A 27,928-nucleotide genomic window follows, 5' to 3' on the forward strand; every position below is an offset into this window, starting at 1 on the left:
TCAGTTGAATCACACAACATGCAGGCAAACGTTTCAACCCAACTGGTTCATGCCAACCGAAATACCCGTCAAAGCTGGTAGCACTTGCCTGCATCCAGCCGCTATCCCGCTAAACCCTTCCCGTCGTTCTACCTGTCCAAGTGCCTTTGAAATGTTGTCAATGTATCTGTCCCTAGGGTTTCTAAGACTCCTCATACTTCCTATTAAATGAACAGTCACAGTGAATGGTCTCAGCCCACAGTGTTGATGGTTTGCTCCTTTCCATAGTGAAGAAGGTGAAATTGAGATGACGGCATTGTAAGAGGAGTTTGTTTTTGGATGTGACCACATGCATTCCCTAATGCGTATAAACAATGCCGGGGTTCACATTTCAGGGGAGAACAGGGAAAAGGTTGACCAATGGCCTCAGATAATTTCACTAAAGCACGATGTTACAGTCTGTGGGCAGTTGCTGGTGATTGAATTTCTGAAAGTGCCCCACACACACTGTTAACTGGTTTAGCATGTTTTGTACTGAATGTGAAAGCTTCAGTTTTGTTCTCAAATATCACAACAAAAGTAATGTTGTTAAAATTACGAGGAGAAACAGGAAAGCAGATTAACAGTTCGGCGGTTCTGTCAGTGCGCCGCCCCATTACAGCAGAAACCATGTGCCGACTACCTTTCCTCGAAAATCCCAACCCACACACACTCTGCAGGGCCTAAAATCCCAACCCACACACACTCTGCAGGGCCTAAAGTCCCAGGCCTCACACACTCTGCAGGGCCTAAAATCCCAGGCCCCACATACTCTGCAGGGCCTAAAATCCCAACCCACACACATTCTGCAGGGCCTAAATCCCAACCCACACACACACTGCAGGGCCTAAAATCCCAACCCACACACACTCTGCAGGACCTAAAGTCCCAGGCCTCACACACTCTGCAGGGCCTAAAATCCCAGGCCTCACACACTCTGCAGGGCCTAAAATCCCAACCCACACACACTTTGCAGGGCCTAAAATCCCAACCCACACACACACTGCAGGGCCTAAAATCCCAGGCCTCACACTGCCAGTATTGTCAAATACCTGTACACTCACACTCCTTGCATGATCCAAAATCCTTACCTCCACATTCTCAGAAATGTCAAAAATCCCAGACCCCACACTCACAGTGTTGTCAAAAATCTCCACCCCCTCTCTCCCAAAACAGTCAAAAACCCCACCCTCATACTCCCAGAAACGTCAAAAATCACCACCCCCACACTCCTGAATTGTCAACATCTTCCCCAGTCTATGTAAGGCCTCACCATTGTAGAGGAGGTCTCATCGAGAGCACTGGATACCATGAGAGAACAGAAAACAGACAAACCCGACAGGCTCACGGGTGAAGAGTTGCCTCACCGGGAGGGACCATGGGAAGGGAAGGGAGGAGGTGAACAGGGAGGTGCAGCACTTTGACCACTTGCCAGGTTAGTTGCCAAGAGGGAGATCTGTGGGAAGAGACAAAATGGAAAAGGGAATCACGGAGGGAGCGTAACCCTGGAGAACGCGGGGAATGGCGGGAGGGGGAGATAAAGTTGTGCTTGTTCAATGCGGTTGCCACAGGCGGCTTTACAGTTTGCCGCCCTTCACCCACAACTGGTGAGACAGCAATAAGAAAATACAATTAGGAAAATCTTTTTGGGTTGTCTATTGCATTCGATGCTTGTAACCAAGGATATTTGTAACTTCTATTTTAAAGCATTGGCACTTTCTCCGTGAACACAGAACAGGCCCTCCAGCTCACAATGTTGTGCTGACCTTTAACCTGCCGGAAGATTAATCTAACGCTTCAATCTTACATAGTCGCCCCTTTTTCCCTTTCAGTTGAAATAGACAATATCACAGGGACACCAAGTGGTCTGTAATGGTGTAGCCTGGTGAGGGATCTTAGAGCACTGAATGACTGAACATTGGCCACGACTGTGGGCAGCATTTCTACGAGCTTGTGCCAGGAGACCCAGTGAGAGCAATTCAGCCTCTTGATTTGGGCGGCACATTTAATTGTAGTGTCAGACAGCATACTTCATTCTTGACTTGGTCAGCATCGTACCTTCTGTGTTGGTTGATTTGTGACTCCGGACCACTTACCCCGTGTTTAACCTGAATGCCTCCAAACTGAGGAGGGGGGCCCTGCACTGAGTGGTAAATCGCCCGAGTTTGCACAGCTTTGGAGAAGGTCCCAGCGGATCGGTACCGAGTCTAAACACATAATCTGCGAACAAAAATTTTTTTTTAATAATTAAAGGAAATATGGAAATACTTCTAGCACTACATCCCTCTCAACCCCATTTTTATGCCTTCTCACTGTAACCTTAATCTGTGGGTATAAAGGTCTATTCTGGTTGACTAGTGGTGTGCTGCTGGGGTTGGTATTGAGACCGTTTCTTTGCACGCTATATGTCAACGATTTGGATGATGGAATTGATGCTTTGTAGCCAAGTTTCCAGACAATACAAAGATAAGTGGAGAGGCAGGTGGTCTTGAAGAAAACAGGGAGCCTAGAGAAGAACTCGGACAGATTAGGAGAACGGGCAGAGAAATGGCAGATGGAATACAAAGGAGTGCATAGTCATACACTTTGGCAGAAGGAATAAAGGTGTAGAATATTTTCTAAATGGGGAGAAAATTTTAAAAAATCAAAGATGCAAAGGGACTTGGGAGTCCTCGTGCAGGATGTTGTAAAGATGAACCTGCAGTTTGATTTGACGGCAAGGAAGGCAAATGGAATGTTAGCATTAATTTTGAGAGGACTAGAATATAAGAGCAAGGATGGTCAGGCTTTATAAGGTATTGGTCAGACTGCTTTTTGAGTACTTTGCTTTATTGTCACCAAACAATTGATACTGGAGCGTACAATCATCACAGCGATATGTGATTCTGCACTTCGGGCTCCCTGGAGTACAAATCGAAGTAAATATAACAAAAATTTAATTTATAAATCATAATTAGAAAATTATAAAGGGGAAGTAAGGTAGTGCAAGTCAGGTCCGGATATTTGGGAGGTACCACCCAGATCCGGGTCAGAATCTGTTCAGCAGTCTTATCACAGTTGGAAAGAAGCTGTTCCCAAATCTGGCTGTACGAATCTTCATGCTCCTGAACCTTCTCCCGGAGGGAAGAGGGACAAAAAGTGTGTTGGCTGGGTGGGTCTTGTCCTTGATTATCCTGGCAGCACTGCTCCGACAGCGTGTGGTGTAAAGTGAGTCCCAGGATGGAAGATTGGTTTGGGTGATGTGCTTGGGCTATGTTCACAAACTTCTGCAGCTTCTTCCGGTCTTGGACAGGATAACTTCTATACCAGGTTGTGATACACCCTAGAAGAATGCTTTCTACGGTGCATCTATAAAAATCTATACTGTGAGCAGTTTTGGGCCCTTATTTATGAAAAGATGTGCTGGCATTGAAGAGGGTCCAGGGGAGACTCACTAGAATTATTCCAGGAATAAAAGGATTAATGTATGAGGCATTTTCATGGCTCCAAGCCTGTGTTTGCTGGAGCTTAGAAGAATGAAAAGATAGATACTTTATTCATCCCCATGGGGAAATTCAACATTTTTTTCCAATGTCCCATACACTTGTTGTAGCAAAAGTAATTACATACAATACTTAACTCAGTAAAAATATGATATGCCTCTAAATCACTCTCTCAAAAAGCATTAATAATAGCTTTTAAAAAGTTCTTAAGTAGTTTACTTAAATACATTAAATACAATCAACCCCGGCACTTTAACATATCTTACTCCTGGCGGTTGAATTGTAAAGCCTAATGGCATTGGGGAGTATTGACCTCTTCATCCTGTCTGAGGAGCATTGCATCGATAGCAACCTGTCGCTGAAACTGCTTCTCTGTCTCTGGATGGTGCTATGTAGAGGATGTTCAGGGTTTTCCATAATTGACCGTAGCCTACTCAGCGCCCTTCGCTCAGCTACCGATGTTATACTCTCCAGTACTTTGCCCACGACAGAGCCCGCCTTCCTTACCAGCTTATTAAGACGTGAGGCGTCCCTCTTCTTAATGCTGCCTCCCCAACACGCCACCACAAAGAAGAGGGCGCTCTCCACAACTGACCTATAGAACATCTTCAGCATCTCACTACAGACATTGAATGACGCCAACCTTCTAAGGAAGTACAGTCGACTCTGTGCCTTCCTGCAGAAGGCATCTGTGTTGGCAGTCCAGTCTAGCTTCTCATCTAACTGTACTCCCAGATACTTGTAGGTCTTAACCTGCTCCACACATTCTCCATTAATGATCACTGGCTCCATATGAGGCCTAGATCTCCTAAAGTCCACCACTATCTCCTTGGTCTTGGTGATATTGAGATGCAGGTAGTTTGAGTTGCACCATATCACAAAGTCCTGTATCAGTTTCCTATACTCCTCCTCCTGTCCATTCCTGACACACCCCACTATGGCCGTGTCGTCAGCGAACTTCTGCACATGGCAGGACTCCGAGTTATATTGGAAGTCCGATGTGTACAGGGTGAACAGGACCAGAGAGAGCACGGTCCCCTGCGGCGCTCCTGTGCTGCTGACCACCGTGTCAGACCTACAGTCTCCCAACCGCACATACTGAGGTCTATCTGTCAAGTAGTCCACTATCCAATCCACCATGTGAGAGTCTACTCCCATCTCCGTTAGTTTGTGCCTTAAGATCTTGGGCTGGATGGTGTTAAAGGCACTAGAGAAGTCCAGGAATGTAATCCTCCCAGCACCACTGACCCCATCTAGGGTCAGCCCTTAACAGAGTGGATGTGGAAAGGATGTTTTCTTATACAAACAAAAGCAAATCTGCAGCTGCTGAAAATCCAGGCAACACACACAAAATGCTGGAGGAATTCAGCAGGCCAGGCAGCTTCTATGGAAAAGAGTAAACAGTTTATGTTTCCGGCCGAGACCCTTCAGCAGGATTGATCAAGATTTTGAGTTTCACAGCAGAGTCACTGAATTGAGTTTCTCTGGCAGAGCGGCAATGGTTGGAATTTCTGGAAGCAATTCAGAAGGCACTGGATATATACTGTACATCCCAAAAAGGAAGAAGTATTCTAAAGGCAAGGTGAAATAACCATGGCCAAAGCCAAAATATAGTCAAAGAGAGCGCATATAATAGAGCAAAAATTAGTGGTAAGTCGGAGGATCGGAAACTTTCAAAAACCAACAGAAGGCAACTAAAGCAGTCATTAAGAAGATAGAGATTGATTGGAGAGTAAGCTAGCCAATAATATTAACGAGGATACCAAAAGTTTCTTCAGATACGCAAAGTGTAAAAGAGAAGTGAGAGTGGATATCGGACTGCTGGAAAATGACGCTGGAGAGGTAGTAATGGGGGACTGGAAAACGGCAGACGAACTGAATAAATATTTACATCAGTCTTCACTGTGGAAGGCACTCGCAGTATAGTGGAAGCTCCAGCGCATCAGGGGTCATGAAGTGTGTGAGGTTACCATTACTAGGGAGAAGGTTAGAAACATAGAAGCATAGAAAACCCACAGCACAATATAGGTCCTTTGGCCCACAATGCTGTGCCGAAGATGTACTTATTTTAGAAATTACCTAGGGTTAACCATAGCCCTCTATTTTTCTAAGCTCCATGTACCTATCCAGGAGCCTCTTAAAAGACTCTATTATATCCGCCTCCACCACCGTTGCCCCGGCAGTCCATTCCATGCACTCACCACTCTCTGCATAAAAAACTTACCCCTGACATCTCCTCTGTACCTACTTCCAAGCAGCTTAAACCTGCGTCCTCACGTGTTAATCATTTCAGCCCTGGGGAAAAAGCCTCTGACTATCCACACTATCAATGCCTCTAGCAGGTCACCTCACATCCTCCGTGGCTCCAAGGAGAAAAGGCCGAGTTCACTCAACCTATTCTCATAAGGCATGCTCCCCAATCCAGGCAACATCCTTGTAAATCTTCTCTGCACCCTTTCTGTGGCTTCCACATCCTTCCTGTAGTGAGGCGAGCAGAACTGAGCACAGTACTCCAAGTGGGGTCTGACCAGGGTCCTATATACCTGCAACATTACCTCTCCGCTCTAAACTCAATCCCATGGTTGATGAAGGTCAATGCACCATATGCCTTCTTAACCACAGAGTCAACCTGCGCAGCAGCTTTGAGTGTCCTATGGACTCAGAACCCAAGATCCCTCTGATCCTCCACACTGCCAAGAGTCTTAACATTAATATTATATTCTACCATCCTATTTGACCTACCAAAATGAACCACTTCACACTTATCTGGGTTGAACTCCATCTGCAACTTCTCAGCCTAGTTTTGCATCCTATCGATATCCTGCTGTAACCTCTGACAGCCCTCCACACTATCCACAACACCCCCAACCTTTGTGTCATCAGCAAATTTACTAACCCATCCCAACACTTCCTCATCCAGGTCATTTATGAAAATCACGAAGGAAAGGGTTCCCAGAACAGATCACTGAGGCACACCACTGGTCACTGACCTCCATGCAGAATATGACCCATCTACAACCACTCTTTGCCTTCTGTGTGCAAGCCAATTCTGGATCCACAAAGCAAGGTCCTCTTGGATCTCATGCCTCCTTACTTTCTCAATAAGCCTTGCATGGGGTACCTTGTCAAATGCCTTCCTGAAATCCATATACACTACATCTACTGCTCTTCCTTCATCAATGTGTTTAGTTACATCCTCAAAAAATTCAATCAGGCCGTTAGGCACAAACTGCCTTTGACAAAGCCATACTGACTATTCCTAATTATATTATACCTCTCCAAATGTTCATAAATCCTGCCTCTCGCAATCTTCTCCATCAGCTTACCAACCACTGAAGTAACACCTACTGGTCTATAACTTCCTGGGTTATCTCTACTCCCTTTCTTGAATAATGGAACAACATCTGCAACCCTTCAATCCTCCTGAACTTCTCCTGTCCTCATTGATGATGCAAAGATCATTGCCAGAGACTCAGCAATCTCCTCCCTCGCCTCCCACTGTAGCTGGGGTACATCTCATCCAGTCCCGGAGACTCATTCAACTTGAAGCGTTCCAAAAGCTCCAGCACATCCTCTTTCTTAATGTCTATATGCTCAATCTTTTCAGTCCACTGTAACTCATCCCAATGATCACCAAGATCCATTTCGGCAATGAATACTGAAGTATTTCTGCTATCTCCTCTGGTTCCATACACACTTTCCCACTTGTCACACTTGATTGGTCCTATTCTCTCACGTCTTATCTTCTTGCTCTTTACATCCTTATAGAATGCCTTGGGGTTTTCCTTAATCCTGCTCACCAAGGCCTTCTCATGGCCTCTTCTGGCTCTCCTAATTTCATTCTTAAGCTCCTTCCTGTTAGCCTTATAATCTTCTAGACGTCTATCATTACCTAGTTTTTTTGAAACTTTCGTAAGCTTTTCTTTTCTTCTGGACTAGATTTACAACAGCCTCTGTACACCACGGTTCCTGTACCCTACCTTCCTTCCCTATCTCATTGGAATGTACCTATGCAGAACGCCACTCAAATATCCCCTGAACATTTGCCACATTTCTTCTGACATTTCCCTGAGAACATCTGTTCCCAATTTATGCTTCCAAGTTCCTGTCTGATAGCTTCATAGTTCCCCTAATTCCAATTAAACGTTTTCCTAACTTGTCTGTTCCTATCCCTCTCTAATGCTATGGTAAAGGAGATAGAATTGTGATCACTGTCTCCAAAATGTTCTGCCACTGAGAAATCTGACACCTGACCAGGTTCATTTACCAATACCAGATCAAGTACAGCCTCTCCTTTTGTAGACTTATCTATATATTGAGTCAGGAAACCTTCCTGAACACACCTAACAAACTCTACCCCATCTAAACCCCTCACTCTAGGGAAATGCCAATCAATATTTGGGAAATTAAAATCTCACACCACGACAACCCTGTTATTACTACACCTTTCCAGAAACTATCTCCCTATCTGCTCCTCTATGTCTGTTACTATTGGTTGGTCTAAAAAAAAGCCAGTAGAGTTATTGACTCCTTCCTGTTTCTAACTTCCACCCACAGACACCCAGTAGACAATCTCTCCATGACTTCCTCCTTTTCTGCAGCAGTGACACTATCTCTGATCAGCCACAACACGCCCACACCTCTTTTGCCTCCTTCCCTGTCCTTCTTGAAACATCTAAAGCCTGGCACTCTTAAGTAACCATTCCTGCTCCTGAACCATCCGAGTCTCTGTAATGGCCACGACATCATAGCTCCAAGTACTGATCCACACTCTAAACTCAACTGCTTTGTTCATGATGCTTCTTGCATTAAAATGGACACATCTCAAACCATCGGTCTGAGTGTATCCCTTCTCTATCACCTGCCTACCCTCCCTCTCACAGTGCCTCCAAGCTTTCTCTATTTGTGAGCCAACTGCCCCATCCTCCGTCTCTTCAGTTTGGTTCCCACCCCCCCAGCAATTCTAGTTTAAACTCTCCCCAATAGCCTTAGCAAACCTGCCCGCCAGGATATTGATCCCCTTCGGATTCAAGTGCAAGTCGTCCTTTTTGTACAGGTCACACCTGCCCCAAAAGAGGTCCCAATGATCCAGAAATCTGAATACCTGTCTCCTACTCCAATCCCTCAGCCACACATTTATCCTCCCCCTCACTCTATTCCTATACTCACTGTCATGTGGCACAGGCAGCAATCCCGAGATTACTACATTTGAGGTCCTGCTTCTCAACTTCCTTCCTAACGCCTCGTAGTCTGTTTTCAGGACCTCTTCCCTTTTCCTACCTATGTCGTTGGTACCATATCTACTACGACCACTAGCTGTTCACCTTCCCACTTCAGAATAGTGGACATGATCAGAAACATCCCAGACCCGGCACCTGGGAGGCAAACTACCATCCGTGTTTCTTTCCTGGGTCCACAGAATCGCCTGTCTGAGCTTCTAACTATAGAGTTCTCTATGACTGCTGCCTTCTTCCTTTCCCTATGCTTCTGAGCCACAGAATCAGACTCTGTGCTAGAGGCGCAGCCACTGTTTCTTCCCCCAGGTAGGTCCACCCCCCCAACAGTACTCAAACAGGAGTACTTATTGTTAAGGGGGACAGCCACTGGGGTACTCTCTAGTATCTGACTCTTGCCCTTCCCTCTCCTGACTGTTACCATCTTATCTGTCTCTCGAGGCCCCGGTGTGACTACTTGCCTATCGCTCCTCTCTATCACCTCCTCACTTTCCCTGACCAGACGAAGGTCATCGAGCTGCAGCCCCACTCCCCAAACGCAGTCCCTCAGGAGCCGCAACTCGACGCACTCAGTGCAGATGTGGCCGTCCGGGAGGCTGGGCGTCTCCCGGACTTCCCACACCTGACACCCAGTACAGAACACCGGCCTCACAGACATACCTCCTGCTTCTATTCTTCACAGGCAGCCTACTTCGCCTCGACCCGTTATTACCAAAGCCCGTTGAACCAAAGTCCTCCTACTTTGGCTCCCTCTATGCTACACCCGTTCTGTAAAACTGTCTCCTTTTAAATTCTTCATGCTGGTTTAATTAGCTGACGTCCCTCGATCTCAGGAAACTGAAAGGTCTGAAGGTAGGTAAGTCACCTGGACCAGATGGTCTACACCCCAGGGTTCTGAAAGAGGTAGCTGAAAAGATTGTGGAGGCATTAGTAATGATCTTTCAAGAATCAATAGATTCTGGCATGGTTCCAGAAGACTGCAAATTTGCTAATATCATTCCACTGTTCAAGAAGGGAGAGAATTGAATTGAATTGAATTGACTTTATTTCTTACATCCTTCACATACATGAGTAAAAATCTTTACGTTAGGTTTCTGTCTGAATGTCCAATATGCAAACTATAGTAATTTGTAACAAATAGAATGTACTGAGGCACAAAGGGATTTGGGAGCGTTTGTGCAGGATTCCCTAACTGTTAGTATGCAGGTTGAGTCTGTGGTGAGGAAGGCAAACGGGATGCTAGCAATCATTTTGAGAGGTCTAGTATACAAAAGCAAGGATAGAATGTTGAGACTTTATAGGGCACTGGAGAGGCCTCACTTGGAGTACTGTGTGTAGTTTCAGACCCCTTATCTTAGAAAGGATGTGCTGAAACTGGCGACGGTTCAAAGGAGGTTCATGGAAATGATTCCAGGGCTAAACAGCTTGTCATATGAAGAGCGTTTGACAGCTCTGGGCCTGTATTCACCAGAATTCAGAAGAATAGGGGGGGACCTCATTGAAACCTATTGAATGATGAAAGGCCTTGACAGAGTGGATGTGGAGAGGATATTTCCTATGGTGGGAGCGTCTAAAACCAGAGGACACAGCTTCAGAATAGATGCACGTCCTTTAGCCAGAGAACGGTAAAACTATGGAAATCATTGCCACAGTGGGGTCAAGTCTTTATGTATATTTAAGACAGAGATTGGTAGATTCTTGGTTGGTCAGGGCATGAAGGGATGCAGGGAGAAGGCATGAGATTATGGCTGAGAGGTAAATTGGATTAGCCATGTGAACTGGTGCAATCTTGATGGGCCAAATGGCCTAAATCTACTCCCATATCTTATGGTTTTATGGTCTAATAGGGTTTACCCCATCTCCTCAAGGTCATTAGGAAAGAGCAATGCCCACTTGTAACCAAAGATTTGAAAAAAATCAATAAACATATTGCTTAACAGGAGTATAAAGTTTGATAAAGTATTGCATAAAATGCAGAAAAATGTATCAAATTAGAAGATGAATGGATCAATCCAATCTGTACTTTTCAAGGAAGCTGTAATTCTAAAGTACAACATTGGCAAAATCACACAGACGTAGAAATCTCAACAGGTTTAGGAGCTGCCTGAGGTGATGGAGCCATGGTGACAGTGATAGCCCAACTCTGCAGAGTAATCTTACAGTAGAGTTTTTGTCAGAGCGGAAAGTGTACCGTTGCACTTGCAGGCTGTATGAATGCCACGTCATCTCCACCTCGTTTAACGTTGTTTGCCTTTCGCTTTTCTGAATCTAGAGCTCAAAGATACTGGCGGCAGATAATTCTCAGGCTCTCTGACCATACTTTTGTGCTCCCAGTGTCATCTGACAGTCTAAAGACCAAACCAACAGCATTGAGTGTAAAGATGATACAACCTCTTACAGAGTCTGTGTGTCACTTTCTCACACCCGGGCTTCATGGTTAAACTGCAGAGGTGCGAAACCAAAGAAACCTTCAGGAGATATTCTTATACTTTCTGTTAAACCTCAAGACATCCTGAAAACATTCTCTTAAAACCACTGGTATGTTGCAGGTTCAACGTTAAAGTAATGGCCCAATCAAGGAAGCAAATTAACTTCAAGAAAGTAAAACAATCCAAGTACACAGAGCGTCTCCTTACTGAACCTGTTGTTCCTTTACAAAATTACACAACTATAAAGAGCATCGCTCTCCCATTTCCTTACCGAGCCTGTTGTTCTTTGACAGAACTACACAAGCATACAGAGCATCACTCTCCCATCTCCTTACTGAGCCTGCTGTTACTTTTTAAAAACCCATCACTGGGCAGGTATTTGCTACATGACTGCATGCAGTGTGCTAAGCTTCACCTATGTTCAGGTATCTACTTCGAGACATGGTATTTATTTATTGAGAGACAACACGGAACAGGCCTTTCCAGCCTAATGAGTCGTACTGCCCAGAAACCCCTGATTTAACCCTGGGACAATTAATCATGGGACAATTTACAATGACCAATTAACTGTATGCAGTGTGCTAAGCTTCGCTTATGTTCAGGTATCTACTTCGAGACATGGTATTTAATTATTTAATTATTGAGATACCACACAGAACAGGCCTTTCCGGCCTAATGGGTCGTACTGCCCAGCAACCCCTGATTTAACCCTGGGGCAATTAATCATGGGACAATTTACAACGACCAATTAACCTACCGGTGCACCTCTGGACTGTGACAGGAAACTGGAGCACCCGTGGGAAATACACACATTCTACCGAGGAGGACATACAGACTCCTTAATTGAACTCCGAATTCCAATGGCCCGCACTGTAAGAGAGCCGTGCCGACTGCTACTCCACCGAGGTGCCCATGTTCCCATCTTGTTTTCACCTTTCACAGTATTCAAGGATCAAGGAGCAACTTTATTCACCATGCGCATTTATGGTGACGGGAATTTGCTGTGGTGTGTGGGTCAGGGTGTCACGTGCAACAAAAGCAACAACATTCAACAATTATAACAAATAAACAATTTGATAAAACATGAAGTCAGAGGTTAAAGAACGGATATGGAATAAAATGTGCATAAATAGCAGCGTGTATTTACATTGTAAGCAGCTTTATTAAATGTAGTTTAATGCAAATACAGTATGTAATCAAGCAATCAGGTGGCAGCAACTTAATGCACAAAGGCATGCAGACGTGGTCAAAAGGTACGTTTTTGTTCAGACCAAACATCAGAATGGGGAAGGCATGTGGCCTAAGTGACCTTGACTGTGGAATGATTGTTGGTGCCAGACTGGGTGGTTTGAGTATCTTATCTTTCTGGTAAGATGGCAGAAGGCTCAGGTGCAGCAGCCACTCTGGGTCTAACTAAAGGTGCAACTCCTCACCCTTTTTGCCTTTCTAATGGTCAGAAGACACTGCAGGTCTACTCCATCAGTGAGCTGCTCGATAGCCATAAGCCAGATTTATTGTGTGCTGTTCTGTTGCCACCTTGACCTGTTGCGTATTATTATTGTGCCGAGTCAGTGCGCAGTGCGAGTGATTGTCTTGGATGGTTTTCTTGTGGTCGCAAGACCCTGTTGGACATTGATCATTTGGAATAGTGCGAGTCCGGCTCATAGGTTCATTGGAAAGACCGACAGCAGGGCAGCTGTGCTGCCTCGGTTATGGGGAGGACTAGGCCTAGGCCGCGTGGTTGCCTGTTGCAGCCGTCCAGGAGAGAAGATGCTGAGGTAGTGTTGGAGAGGCCTCTGTGGGTGTGTTGGAGTCTAAGGTGGGTTGGTGGTAGGCCCCTTCCATCAGTGCTGCCCCCCAGTGTTCACTTAGTAGAAGAACACACTGGACCAGGACAACATCCCATGCCAATCAGGGATTTGGGCTATATTAATATTTTGTGACTGTATGCTTTCTGCTATCATGACCAGTTGCGCTATGTGCTGTGTGCTGTTGTTAACACGTTCTGCACATTGGCCCCAAAGGTACACTCTTTCATTTGGCTTATTCATCTGTGACTGACTGATAATTAAACTCGAACGAACTTGAAACTGCCGATCTCCTGGGATTTTCATGCACAACAGTCTCTAAAGTTAACAAAGAATGATGCAAAAAAAAACATCCAGTGAGCAGCAATTCTGTGGGCAAAAATACCTTGTTAACGAGAGAGATCAGAGGAGAATGGCCAGACTGGTTCAAGTTGACAGGAAGGTGGCATTTACTCAAATAGCCACGCATTACAACAGTGGTGTGCAGAAAAGCAATTCCACACGGTACCTAATAAAGTTGGGAGTGCAAAATAAAATTTTTTAAATAACGATACAGTACTGTTACGAAACCCCGTAACCAGGTAACTTACCAGCAAAGATAGCGGGATCAGCTGAGTCGGATGCTACTATTTTCAAACGTTTTATTCAAAAAGGGCACAAACGTATGGTTAATACAAAACATTCAGATCATATACATCGTCAAAACTCAATCTAAACCACCGGTGTAACAATAATCAATCAGAAATAAGCTCTATAGTTGTCTAGGGGTAATACTGAGTCCAATTGAAATATAAAGAGTCACTCAGAAGTTCACAGGCTTTTCCCTTTTGGGAACCGCTGGGGTTTTCACGTTGTAGAGAGAGAGAGATGATTTAGAAAAGATAAACACTTGCCCGTTGTCTTTACGGAGCAAATCCTTGGAATCAGGGGAGCAGGCTTCCCCGTTGTTAGTTAAAAGCAGTCTTTCGTTGGTTCTAGCCACAGATTCAAAATTTGGAATCTAACGCACGTGGCTTCCTTCAAAATGGCTTCCCGCTCCCATGGGAATCGGTATTGTGCTTCCTTGGTGTCTCCTTGGTGCGTCTGAGGGTTTCCCCCCCTCAGACCCTCCTTTATCTTCTTCACAGGATCGCAGGTGTCAATCAAGGTTGCAGGTAATGCAATCTCTCTCTCAACCAGCCCACTTTGCCCGAGGACTTTTCACGTGGTCTCCATGAGACAATAGTCAATGTCGCCCTTATTCTGCTTCTTGGGAGAACGTGGTCTCTCTCTCTCTCTCTCCCATTTTCCTGTGTCTATTCAGCACGTCTCTTCCTCTTTTGGGTCAGTTGACCCCCCCTTGACTAGGGTTCTTGCGATTCTCACAAAGGAGGGGGCCAAGGGCATAACACCTCCCCCCATAACGGGTTTTTAACCAGTGGTTAAAAACAGGTTGGTACAGGATTTTTTTTTTTGAATCTACATACTACACAAGCTTTTCTCTTCACAGAGTACTACTGTTATACATTCAAGTCAGTATCTAAACAGGTAACAAGTACAGTGCCCCTTTTCTTTAATACCTTAACCTCACGTGCCATACTAAAGTCTGATAGCATCAAACTTCAGCTCAATAACCACCTTATTTATTTGCTTTCTTCAGCAACATAACTAAGAGTTGTGATCTTAGCTTACGTGTGTACTACAAAAGTTCATGCAGAATACTAATTTTTATGTTACTTTCAAACTTAACAGTCAAGCTTCCATGGGTGTTGTCTTTATTATTCATATCTTTGTCAAAATCCCTTAAAACCGGCTTCTGCTATTTAAAAATGGCGTCCCCATTAACCCTCGCCTCTTTTCCGGTTAATTCCCTCATGGTGATCTTGGGCACCCTGGCGAAATAGGCTTTCGCCCGCTCCTTTCATAGGAGTTATTTTATCAACAATGTGTTCCAAACTTAGACCATCTTCCGAATTTCCACCCAATTCTTTAATTTTATGCAATTTGTTATTTTTCTCTTCAGGACCCGTCATGCTATTAGTTTCCAATTTAAGATCTGCAAGCGATCCCGCTTTGTTCAGACAGCATGTCAAGTGCTGCCTGTTCACACCACACCCTTGAATAACAATAGCGTGTGGGGCCCCTTTACCTTCCAACTCAACCTGTAATTGATTCACAGGCTTTGTGGTACCGAGCCATTGTCTCTGTAGCCTGGTTGCTGCTTCTGATATCAGTCCAGCCTTTAAATTTTCTTCAGTCAATTTGGGAACTACACATTTCCCTTTTCCTTCAATAATAATATTCACCTCACCAACTTGTAACCCACTTTCGAGCACAACCACCTGGGAACTCTCACTTCCCAAGGTTAACCCTTTTTTTTCCAAACCAAGTCTATCTGCTCTAAAAGGACGGCCGTCTCGTCGAGCTGAGTCAAATACCTCCACTTTTTCCTGAGCTCCGTGACTAGGTTCAGCACCACGTGCATCCCCATCTTGGACACACTCAAACGGGACAATGGCCTCTTCCAGGCTTTCAACACCCGTACCTTTTTCAAATTCTAACGTCCCCCGATCCTTCCAGCTACTCTCTAGGCAGCCCCCCGTTGGGGAAGGCGCAACCCTGCGAGCTGAAACAACCTCCTCGGCCATTTCAGCTGACTTCTCCACAGCAAGGATACCCTTCCTCTTTAAGACTGCCCTCATTTCACTCTCGGGACCATCGAGAACACCTTTAGAACTCTCAACTTCTCCAAACAATTCTGCCAAACCAGACAGATCAACCACGTCCAACTCTGGACGTTTTAACAGCTTTATCCATTTCTCATCTTTATTTCCTACCTCTAGGACCTTTCTCTTCACTAAGGGGGGGCTATCTCCTTACCCCCTTTCCCTTTACTCCTTTCTGTTTTACCACCCTCTGAACCCTCGTGGTACAGGGTCGGTAAAAACGTCTTGGCCAATTCACTACTGGCCTGATTTAAACTGCTCTGGTTCTCAGCTGCTTTTCTCGACAGGCTGTGAGTGACCGCGCATGCGTGATAGCTTTGGGACTCTAGGAGCGGGGAGACCGTACTCGCCGGTCGGTGGGTCGGCATCCTGGCTGCCGAAATCATACCTCTGGCTAAATCGTCCCCCTCCCCTCTCTCTTCCCCTTGAGCTCTTTGCTCTTGCCTTCGCCTGTCCAGCTCCAATTCATGGCTCCTTTGTTTCTCTTTCTCTCTTGCTTTTACTTCTAGCTGCTTTAGCTGGAGCTCATGATCCCATTTCATCTCTAATTCCCTTAGTTTGAACACATGCTCTCTTTCCGCAGCCTTTTCCCTCGCAGCTCTCTCTGCATCCTTTTCCCTCGCAGCTGCTTCTACTTCTAGCTGCTTTACTTTAAGCTCATGGTCCAGCCTTGCTTTCTCCAACTCTGCCTGATCTGTCCCACTCGCTAATCTCCTTTCGGGAATATTTTCCAAATCCTCAGCTGCAAACACCTTCTTCCCAACGTAATGCTGTTGTATGACCCTTCGCACTTCCTGCTTTTTCATTGCTGGCTTCACCGCTGTGAGGTCTAACGCCTGCGCCAAATTTACCAAGTCTGATTTTGTAGCCTTCCCTAGCACCTCTACCGTCGGGTTTCTCATAAATTCATCCACATCCATCTTTGCTGGTTTCCCATCTGGCTACCTGCGTAACCAGATTTAAGTTTGGACTTACAGCCCGATTCACTGACCCTCCCGTTTGGTTTCAAATCCGGGACGAGAACCCCACTTGTTATGAAACCCCGTAACCAGGTAACTTACCAGCAAAGATAGCGGGATCAGCTGAGTCGGATGCTACTATTTTCAAACGTTTTATTCAAAAAGGGCACAAACGTATGGTTAATACAAAACATTCAGATCATATACATCGTCAAAACTCAATCTAAACCACCGGTGTAACAATAATCAATCAGAAATAAGCTCTATAGTTGTCTAGGGGTAATACTGAGTCCAATTGAAATATAAAGAGTCACTCAGAAGTTCGCAGGCTTTTCCCTTTTGGGAACCACTGGGGTTTTCACGTTGTAGAGAGAGAGATGATTTAGAAAAGATAAACACTTGCCCGTTGTCTTTACGGAGCAAATCCTTGGAATCAGGGGAGCAGGCTTCCCCGTTGTTAGTTAAAAGCAGTCTTTCGTTGGTTCTAGCCACAGATTCAAAATTTGGAATCTAACGCATGTGGCTTCCTTCAAAATGGCTTCCCGCTCCCACGGGAATCGGTGTCGTGCTTCCTTGGTGCGTCTGAGGGTTTCCCCCCCTCAGACCCTCCTTTATCTTCTTCACAGGATCGCAGGTGTCAATCAAGGTTGCAGGTAATGCAATCTCTCTCTCAACCAGCCCACTTTGCCCGAGGACTTTTCACGTGGTCTCCATGAGACAATAGTCAATGTCGCCCTTATTCTGCTTCTTGGGAGAACGTGGTCTCTCTCTCTCTCTCTCTCCCGTTTTCCTGTGTCTATTCAGCACGTCTCTTCCTCTTTTGGGTCAGTTGACCCCCCCTTGACTAGGGTTCTTGCGATTCTCACAAAGGAGGGGGCCAAGGGCATAACAGTACAAAGTGTAAAAGCCACTGAAAAGTGCAATGCGGGTAAACAATAACGTGCAAGGTCAAAACGAGCTAGAGCATACGTGAGGCCAAATATCCATCTGATTGTCTGATAACAGTGGGGTAGATGCTATCATTGAGCCTGATGGTCTGTCCTTTCAGGCTTTTGCATCTTCTCTCTGATCAGAGACAGAAGAAGGGAGGATGACTGTGGTGGGTGGGGTCTTTGATTATGCTGGCTGCTATACTGAGACAGCAAGAAGTATAGACAGAGTCAGTGGTGGGGACGTTGGTTTCGGCGCTGTGCTGAGCTGTGCCCACAACTCCCTGCAGTTTCGGTGTAGAGCAATTGCCATGCCAAATGCATCCAGACAAATGCTTTCTATGGTGTATTGCGAGAGTCAGTGGGGACTTGCCAAACTCCTTCTGCCTTCTGAGGAAGTAGAAGTGTTGGTGAGCTTTCTTGTCCATGTGATTGTGACCAGGACAGGCTATTGGTGATGTTCACACCCAGGAACTTGAAGCTCTTGACTCCATCAAGATTATTGTCATTTATCTACACAGAGTATATAACCATATAATGTATATAGAAACAAGATAAAGTCTCTTTGAACCAGGTTGTAAAGCACAGTAATGCACATTACACACAATAACTTATGAAACTACGGATAAAATCTACAGGTGAATCACACATAAATCGCACTAAAGTGCATTAATATTAAATATTGTAAGGTATGGAACAGATTAACCATTGACACTTGGAATACGACCCAGCCGGCAGTTGAGAAACCTAATGGACTGGGGAAAGAAGCTGGTTCCCATCCTGACCGTTCTTGTTTTTATGAATCGGAGTCTCCTGCCTGATGGTAGAAAGTCAAAGAGGATGCTGGATGGATGGGTGGGATCCTTAATAATACTAAGGGCCCTGTGTAGTGCAGCACTCCTGATAAATGTCCCCGATGGATGGTAGGGAGACCTATAATCCTCTCAGCTGTTCCCAAAGTCCTTTGTAGGGACTTCAGTCCGACGCTCGACTATTCCCATACCAGTTGAAGATGCAACTTGTCAGAATGACTGCAGTAGTGCTCCTGTATAATGCAGTTAAGATGGGGAGGGGGGAGCCTTGCTTTCCTCAATCTTCTTAGGAAGATCATGCTCTGCTGTGCCTTCTTGTTCAGGGAGGTGTTATCAAAGGACCAGGTGAGGTCATCCGTGATGTGAATTCCCAGGAACCTGGTGCACTTAATTCCCTCTATGGAGGGGCCATGTATTCATAGAGGGGGGATGGTTTGTCAGCACCTTCCTGAAGTCCACACTGATTTCCTTGGTCTTCTCCACGTTCAGGCTTAGGTTGTCCTTCTCACACCAATCCACCAGCAGCTCCACTTCCTCTCTATGCTCCATCTCGCCATCGCCCTTGATAAAGCCAGCCACCGCTGTGTCATCCGCAAGCTTGATGGCCGACACTATGAACCTCAACACCATTGGTGTAGACAGGAGCACGTGCACCCCTCCCCTTCCTGAAGCCAATGACCGGCTTTCTTATTTTTGTTGACATTGAGGGAGAGGGTGTTGTCATGGCACTGCGTCGCCATCACCTTCCCGCACTCTGACTCCGCATTAGTTGAGATATGGCCCACTGCACCTGAAAATATGCAGATGGGGTTAGCAAAAAATCTGGCCACGCAGTGACAAGTGCACAGGGAGCGCTACGAAGGCGAGAAGAGTTAGATTGGTTTTGGAATAGGTTAAAAAAATCGGCACAACACCGTGGATTGAAGGGCCTGGACTGTGTTGTAGCCGAGTAGGGGCTGAGGGGACAATCTTCCGGAGCACCAGTCAATTCCATCTGTCACTGCGGTTCCATGAAAACTGTGGCTCCCTCAGGCCCCGACTGGTATAAGGCTGTGTCTTATAGGAGTGTCTGCAACAAAACAATAGTTAAGGGGTCTTTGGTATCACGGGTGCCATGAGAATTGCTTCATCACACAGGGTCAAGCAAGCAGCGCACTATCTTCTCACGGGCAGAGGAAATAAATAAGGCATTGGTCAGACCGCACTTGGAGCATTGTGAACAGTTCTGCGCCCCTTATCTGGTATTAGACAGGGTCCAGAGGAGGTTCCCGAATGATTCCAGGAATGAAAGGGTTAATGTACAGGGTCTGTTTGGTGGCTCTGGGCCTGCACTCCGGAGTTTAGAAGAATGGGGGGTGGGGGACCTCATTGAAACCTATTGAAAATTGAAAGGCCTAGATACGGTGGATCTGGAAAGGATGTTTCCTAAAGTGGGGAGTCCAGGACCAGAGGGCACGGCCTCAGTTTAGAACAGAGACGAGGAGGAATTTCCTTAGCTAGCAGGAGGTAAATCTGTGGGATTCATTACCACAGATGGCTGTGGAGGGCAAGTCATTGGGTAGATTTATAGTAGAGGTTGAAAAGTCCTTGATTAGTCAGGGTGTCAAAGATTACGGGGAGAAGGCAGGAGAATGGGGTTGAGAGGCATAATAAATCTGCCATGATGAAATGACGGAACAGACTTGATGGGCCTGATGGCCTAATTCTGTTCCTTTGTCTTATGGACTTATGGTCTAAACGCTGCTCTTGCCAGACCCCCAGGGTGGATGTGCCTACTAGGGGTTGTAGAGCGAGATATTTACCCTGCAAAGAGGCTGACTGGCAGCGAGTGTCTGTGCACTGGGTTTACATCCTTTCTGGTATAGATGTCCTTTTATCCCAACATGAAACTAGTCCACTTCGGCCGCATGTCCAAGAGTAGGGGAATGTCTTTTTTTGTGTGAGTGATGATTTGCCAGTAAAGACAACTGAGTGGTCAACATGTGATGGAAATCTCATTTCTCTCTCGTCTAAGGAGCAGGGAAGTCCCGCGCAGTCTGGGCATAAAACAAGAGTCAGTGAGCCAGCAGAGCATATTTGAAAGCGAAACCTGGACGTTGTAATCCCGTGGCGAAGCGCTGGCTGAAGGAACATGGCTCTCTGAAGTCGGCCGGGCAGGACAGCATGTCTGGGGCTGGAATCCTGGCTCTATCGCTGTGCCTGAGTTGTGTGAGCCGGCATTGTGCAGCGGTTCCTGCTCTCGGACGGGACTCCTCAGGTAGGGAGGGCGCCACAGGGGCGGGAGGGCGGGGCGGCTCCTCGGCCTGGCTTCTGTCACCGTCCGGGAGCTAGTTAATGAGCATTTGACAATCAGTTCCGATTAACTTGCCTCTGGAACATTAATGCCCTGTCCCCACCCCCCACTCTGGAGAGGAGAATGAATCAGTCTCTTATCCACTTGGGTCAAAATATCGTAAGTCGGTTTAAAATTTCCGGACGATCAATGATTCATCTTGGTTAGTAACTGGTTACGTTTCTGGACAGCCGCTGTCTGACCTCGGGAACTGACTGTGCAGAAAGGCTGCGCGCAGGGAAACAAAGGAACTGGCAGATTTCTGTAAACTGCCGGTGTCGCACAGAAACAACTCCTGAGGATTTTCTGGCGATCCGATTTTCCAGTACTTACCCGCGGGTTCCCTCAAAATGCGGTGACTGAATACGGACTGCAGCTGCTGACAGTCACCTCCGGGGATGTCAGCTTCAAGACATCTCAATCCATCAACCAAGATTGCTTGACGCAATTTCCAATATACAAATGTCAAACAGAGCGGAGTAATTGTTAATCCGGATCCGATGCAGCACCAAAAAAAAAACACAATAAGATTTTTTTTAAAAATACACGATAATAATATATATACAGTGGCATGCAAAAGTTCGGGCGCCCCTGATCAAAATTTCTGTTACTGTGAATAGTTAAGTGAGTAGAAGATGAACTGATCTCCAAAAGTCATAAAGTTAAAGATGAAATATTCTTTTCAACATTTTAAGCAAGATTAGTGGATTGTTTTTGTTTTGTACAATTTCAGAATGGAGAAAAAAGAAAGGAGCACCATGCAAAAGTTTGGCCGCCCCAAGTGATTTGAGCTCTCTGATAACTTTTACCAAGGGCTTGTTCACAGTTATCGTTAGGAAGGGCCAGGTGCTGCAAATTTCAAAGCTTTATAAATACCCTGACTCCTCAAATCTTGCCCCAACAATCAGCAGCTATGGGCTCCTCTAAGCAGCTGCCTAGCACTCTGAAAATTAAAATAAATGATGCCCACAAAGCAGGAGAAGGCTAGAAGAAGATAGCAATGTGTTTTCAGGGAGCCGTTTCCTCAGTTCGTAATGTAAGCAAGAAGGCTGTGAGTGAACTGCTGATTTTTCGGAGCGAAGGGAGTTTTTTATTACTCGGGTTAAAGAGAGGCGAGACTGCGCAGGCGCGTGACGTCAGCCAGTAGAGCGCGAAAGGTTTAAAAAGAAGGCCGCCATATCCAGCGGGCAGCAGATTGACAGGGCTTTGGCTCAACAGGCTTAGGTGATAACGGGACGAGGCGAGGTAGGAAGTATGTGTGTGAGGCCAGTTTTCTGTGCTCAGTGTCAGATGTAGGGGGATCCTGGACTCTCCCAGCACCTGGTGTGTCGAGCTGCAGCTCCTGAGGGACCGAGTTAGGGAACTGGAGATGCATCTGGATGACCTTCACCTAGTAGGGACAGCGAGGAGATGATAGAGAGGAGTTACAGGCAGGTGGTCATATTGGGGCCACAGGAGACAGACAAGTGGGTCACAGTCAGGAGAGGGAAGGGGAAGAGTCAGGTACTAGAGAGTACCCCTGTGGCTGTACCCCTTGACAATAAGTACTCCTGTTTGAGTACTGTTGGGGGGGGGGGGAACAGCCTGCCTGGGGGAAGCAGCAGTGGACATGCCTCTGGCACAGAGTCTGACCCTGTGGCTCAGAAGGGTATGGAAGGGAAGGGGAATGCAGTAGTGATAGGGGACTCTATAGTTAGGGGGTCAGACAGGCGATTCTGTAGATGCAGGAAAGAAACTCGGATGGTAGTTTGCCTCCAAGGTGCCAGGGTCTGGGATGTTTTGGATCACGTCCAAGATATCCTGCGGTGGGAGGGAGAACAGCCAGAGGTCGTGGTACATATTGGTACCAATGACATAGGTAGGAAAAGGGAGGAGGTCCTGAAAAAAGACTACAGGGAGTTAGGAAGGAAGTTGAGAAGCAGGACCGCAAAGGTAGTAATCTCGGGATTACAGCCTGTGCAACGCGACAGTGAGTATAGGAATAGGATGAGGTGGAGGATAAATGTATGGCTGAGGGATTACAGCAGGGGGCAGGGATTCAGATTTCTGGATCATTGGAACCTCTTTTGGGGCAGGTGTGACCTGTACAAAAAGGACGACTTGCACTTGAATCCCACGGGGACCGACAGAGTTTAAACTAGAATTGTTCGGGGTTGGGAACTGAACTGAAGAGACTGGAGAAGAAGAGGTTATCTCAGAAACAGAGAAGCTTGTAGACAGTGAGAGAGGGAGGATAGGCAGGTGATAGAGAAGGGACGCACACTAGACCGACAGCTTGGGATGTGTCTGTTTTAATGCAAGGAGTGTTGTCAACAAAGCGGGTGAGCTTAGAGCGTGAATCAGTACTTGGAGTTATGATGTGGTGGCCATTACAGAGACTTGGATGGCTCAGGGACAGGATTGGTTACTTCAAGTTTTAGATGTTATAGAAAGGACAGGGAGGGAGGCAGAAGAGGTGTGGGCGTGGCACTGCTGATCAGAGATAGTGTCACAGCTGCAGAAAAGGTGGACGTCATGGAGGGATTGTCTATGGAGTCTCTGTGGGTGGAGGTTAGGAACAGGAAGGGGTCAGTAACTTTACTGGGTGTTTTTTGTAGCCTGCCTAATAGTAACAGGGATATTGAGAAGCAGATAGGGAAACAGATCCTGGAAAGGTGTAATAATAACAGGGTTGTCGTGATGGGAGGTTTTAATTTCCCAAACATTGATTGGCATCTCCCTAGAGCAAGGGGTTTAGATGGGGTGGAGTTTGTTAGGTGTGTTCAGGAAGGTTTCTTGACACAATATGTAGATAAGCCTACAAGAGGAGAGACTGTACTTGATTTGGTATTGGGAAATGAACCTGGTTAGGTGTCAGATCTCTCAGTGAGAGAGCATTTTGGAGATAGTGATCATAATTCTGTCTCCTTTACAATAACATTGGAGAGAGGTAGGAACAGACAAGTTAGAAAAGCGTTTAATTGGAGTAAGGGGAATTATGAGCCTATCAAGCAGGAAATTGGAGGCTTAAATTGGAAAAAGATGTTCTCCGGGAAAATTACGGAAGAAATGTGGCAAATATTCAGGGGATATTTGTGTAGAGTTCTGTATAGGTACGTTTCAATGAGACAGGGAAGTTGTGGTAGGGTACAGGAACCGTGGTGTACAAAGGCTTTAATAAATCTAGTCAAGAAGAAAAGAAAAGCTTACAAAAGGTTCAGGGAGCTAGGTAATGTTAGAGATGTAGAAGATTATAAGGCTACTAGGAAGGAGCTTAAGAAGGAAATTAGGAGAGCCAGAAGGAGCCATGAAAAAGCCTTGGCGGTCAGAATTAAAGAAAACCGCAAGGCATTCTACAAGAATGTAAAGAGCAAGAGGATAAGACATGAAAGAATAGGACCTATCAAGTGTGACAATGAGAAAGTGTGTATGGAACCGGAGGAAACAGCAGAGGCACTTAATGAATTCTTTACTTCAGTATTCACTATGGAAAAGGATCTTGGTGATTATAGTGATGACTTGCAGTGGACTGAAAAGCTTGAGCATGTAGATATTAAGAAAGAGGATGTGCTGGAGCATTTGGAAAGCATCAAGTTGGATAAATCACCGGGACCGGACAAAATGTACCCCAGGCTACTGTGGGAGGCAAGGGAGGAGACTGTTGAGCCTCTGGCGATGATCTTTACATCATCAATGGGGACGGGAGAGGTTTCAGAGGATTGGAGGGTTGTGGATTTTGTTCCTTTATTCAAGAAAGGGAGTAGAGATAGACCAGGAAATTATAAACCAATGAGTCTTACCTCAGTGGTTGGTAAGTTGATGGAGAAGATCCTGAGAGGCAGGATTTATGAACATTTGGAGAGGTATAATATGATTAGGAGTAGTCAGCATGGCTTTGTAAAGGGCAGGTTGTGCCTTACGAGTCTGATTGAATTTTTTGAGGATGTGACTAACCACATTGATGAAGGAAGTGCAGTAGATGTAGTGTATATGGATTTCAGCAAAGCATTTGATAAGGAACCCCATTCAAGGCTTACTGAGAAAGTAAGGAGGCATGGGATCCAAGGGGACATTACTTTGTGGTTCCAGAACTGGCTTGCCCACAGAAGGCAAAGAGTGGTTGTAGACGGGTCATATTCTGCATTGAAGTCAGTCACCAGTGGTGTGCCTCAGGGATTTGTTCTGGGACCCTTGCTCTTCGTGATTTTTATAAATGACCTGGATGAGTAAGTGGTGGATGCGGATACAATAGGGTCTTTTAAGAGGCTTTTAGATAGGTACATGGATCTTAGTAAAATAGAGGGCTATAGGTAAGCCTAGTAATTTCTAAGGTAGGGACATGTTCGGCACAACTTTGTGGGCCAAAGGGCCTGTATTGTGCTGTAGGTTTTCTATGCTTCTATGTAATTAAGAAATGGCAGTTAACAGGAATGGTGGAGGTCAAGTTGAGGTCTGGAAGACCAAGCAAACTTTCCGATAGAACTGCTTGTAGGATTGCTAGAAAACAAATCAAAACCCCTGCTTCACTGCAAAAGAGCTTCAGGAAGATTTAGCAGACTCTGGAGTGGTGGTGCACTATTCTACTGTGCAGTGGCACCTGCACAAATAGGACCTTCATGGAAAGAGTCATCAGAAGAAAACCCGTCCTGCGTCCTCACCACAAAACTCAGCGTCAGAAGTTTGCAGAGGAACATCTAAACAAGCCTGATGCATTTTGGAAACAAGTCCTGTGGGCTGATGAAATTAAAATAGAACATTTTGGCCGCAATGAGCAAAGGTATGTTTGGAGAAAAAAGGGTGCAGAATTTCATGAAAAGAACACCTCTCCAACTGTTAAGCACGGGGGTGGATCGATCATGCTTTGGGCTTGTGTTGCAACCATTGGCACAGGGAACATTTCACTGGTGGAGGGAAGAATGAATTCAATTAAATACCAGCAAATTCTGGAAGCAAAATTCACACTGTCTGTAAAAAAGCTGAAGATGAAAAGAGGATGGCTTCTACAACACACCTCAAAACCCACAATGGACTACCTCAAGCTGAAGGTTTTGCCGTGACCCTCACAGTCCCCCGACCTAAACATCATCAAAAATCTGTGTCTGAACCTCAAAAGAGCAGTGCATGCAAGACGACCCAAGAATTTCACAGAACTAGAAGCCTTTTGCAAGGAAGAATGGGCGAAAATCCCCCAAATAAGGATTGAAAGACTCTTAGCTGGCTACAGAAAGCGTTTACAAGCTGTAATACTTGCCAAAGGAGGTGTTACTAAGTACTGAGCATGCAGGGGGCCCAAACTTTTGCTTCAGTCCCTTTTCCTTTTTTGTTATTTTGAAATTGTAAAAGATGGAAATAAAGAAGTAATCTTGCTTAAAATATTAAAGAAATGTGTCATCTTTAACTTTATGCCTTTTGGAAAACAGGTCATCTTTTCTTTGCTCAGCTATTCACAGGAACAGAAATTTTGACCAGGGGTGCCCAAACTTTTGCATGCCACTGTAAGTACATAAGATAACACACATACACAGATTGATTGTATGGCCATAAAGTGGCGCTAGGCACAGGAGTGTCTGTACATAAAGGTGAAATGACAAAGTAGTGGTTGGGGTGTGAAGGTGTTGATCAGCCTTACTGCTTGGGGATAATAACTGTTTTTGAGTATGGTGGACCTGGCATGAATGCTGGGTAATCTCCCTGATGGGAGTAGGACAAACAGTCCATGAACAGGGTAGGAGAGATCACCAGACTCAATTCCTCTGGTCTTTATGCAGTCTAGTTCGGATCAGCGCAAGGGGCTGTGTCTTGGGAAGACAGATGAGGGCGGGACTTTCACAATGAAAGGCAAGAGTCCTGGGGAGCTTTGTAGAACAGGGGGGACCTGGGGGTACAAGTACACTGTTCTCCGAAAGTGGCATCACAGGTGGACAGAGCAATGAAGTGTGTTGGGTGTGTTGGCCGTCATCAGTCAGGAACTAACTACAGAAGCTGGGATATTGTGTGTTGCAGTCGTTCAAGATTTGGGTGAGGCTGCATTTAGAGTATTATGTACAGTTTTAGTTGCCCAGTTACAGATGCCATTAAGCTTGAAAGAGTACAATGGAAATTTACAAGGATGTTTCCGGCACTCAAGAAACTGGGTTACGGAGAGAGCTTGGGACTTTATTCCTGGGAGACTGAAATGTGATCACGTAGAGGTGTACAAAACCATGAGGGACATTAAGAAGAGTGAATGTGCCTATCCCAGGGTTAGAACATAGAACATTAGGTCACATGTGCATCACATATTACAGGCCTCTTCAGCCCACAATGTTCTGCCGACCCTTTAGCCCACTCTAAGATTAATCAACCCTTCCAATGTGGTAGCATTGGAAAGGGTACAGAGGAGATTTACCAGGATGCTGCCTGGTTTAGAGAGTATGGATTATGATCAGAGATTAAGGGAGCTAGGGCTTTACTCTTTTGGAGAGAAGGAGAATAAGAGGAGACATGATATAGGTGTACAAGATATTAAGAGGAATAGATAGAGTGGACGGCCAGCGCCTCTTCCCCAGGGCACCACTGCTCAATACAAGAGGACATGGCTTTAAGGTAAGGGTGGGAAGTTCAAGGGGGATATTAGAGGAAGGTTTTTCACTCAGAGAGTGGTTGGTGCATGGAATGCACTGCCTGAGTCTGTGGTGGAGGCAGACACACTAGTGAAATTTAAGAGACTACTAGACAGGTATATGGAGGAATTTAAGGTGGGGGTATATATGGGAGGCAGGGTTTGAGGGTTGACACAACATTGTGGGCCTAAGGGCCTGTACTGTGCTGTACTATTCTATGTTCTATGTTCCCTTCTACATAACTGAGATGCGGAATCTTTGCGAAACAGAATCTTGGGAACGCAGAATCTGAGAAATCAGATTCAGAGAAAAGAGAAGTGGAACATTTATTCAAAACAAAATAAGGAATTCACATTCTTCTTCTCAATCACTGAAGTCCACAAATAAATTCCTCACAATAAGATCACAATGACATGATTCAAGAAAAGCAATCGACAGCTAACCATTTCCCAGGGAGCCAGCACCTTTCCCATCCCCCAAAATGTACTCTTCCACAGACTTTCATCACACACAAAATGCTGGAGGAACTCGGCAGGCCAGGCAGCGTCTATGGACAAGCAGGCACCCTTTGTAAGACACCCCACCCATCAGTCAAGTCCCCTCCCTGAAATAGGAAGCAACAACAACAGGATGTGTCAA

General features: G+C 45.7%; 1 protein-coding gene and 1 long non-coding RNA gene across 2 annotated transcripts in view; one reads left to right on the forward strand and one right to left on the reverse strand.

Moving 5' to 3' along the window:
* Positions 1–16,771: 16,771 nt before the first annotated feature.
* LOC140733021 (uncharacterized) lies at positions 16,772–21,129 on the reverse strand. The gene is made up of 2 exons (XR_012100205.1): positions 21,042–21,129; positions 16,772–19,166 (listed from the first exon to the last, which is right to left on the reverse strand). It is a non-coding gene; the product is annotated as an uncharacterized lncRNA (long non-coding RNA).
* LOC140733020 (interferon gamma receptor 1-like) overlaps positions 20,196–27,928 on the forward strand; it is a 63,831-nt gene continuing 56,098 nt past the window's right edge. Inside the window, exon 1 of the mRNA XM_073055784.1 lies at positions 20,196–20,633. Within this exon, the coding sequence (XP_072911885.1) occupies positions 20,540–20,633 (94 nt within the window). The 5' untranslated portion in view covers positions 20,196–20,539. The remainder of the gene's footprint in view (positions 20,634–27,928) is intronic.

This window comes from Hemitrygon akajei, chromosome 9, assembly GCF_048418815.1.
Source record: "Hemitrygon akajei chromosome 9, sHemAka1.3, whole genome shotgun sequence".
Classification (NCBI taxonomy): domain Eukaryota; kingdom Metazoa; phylum Chordata; class Chondrichthyes; order Myliobatiformes; family Dasyatidae; genus Hemitrygon; species Hemitrygon akajei.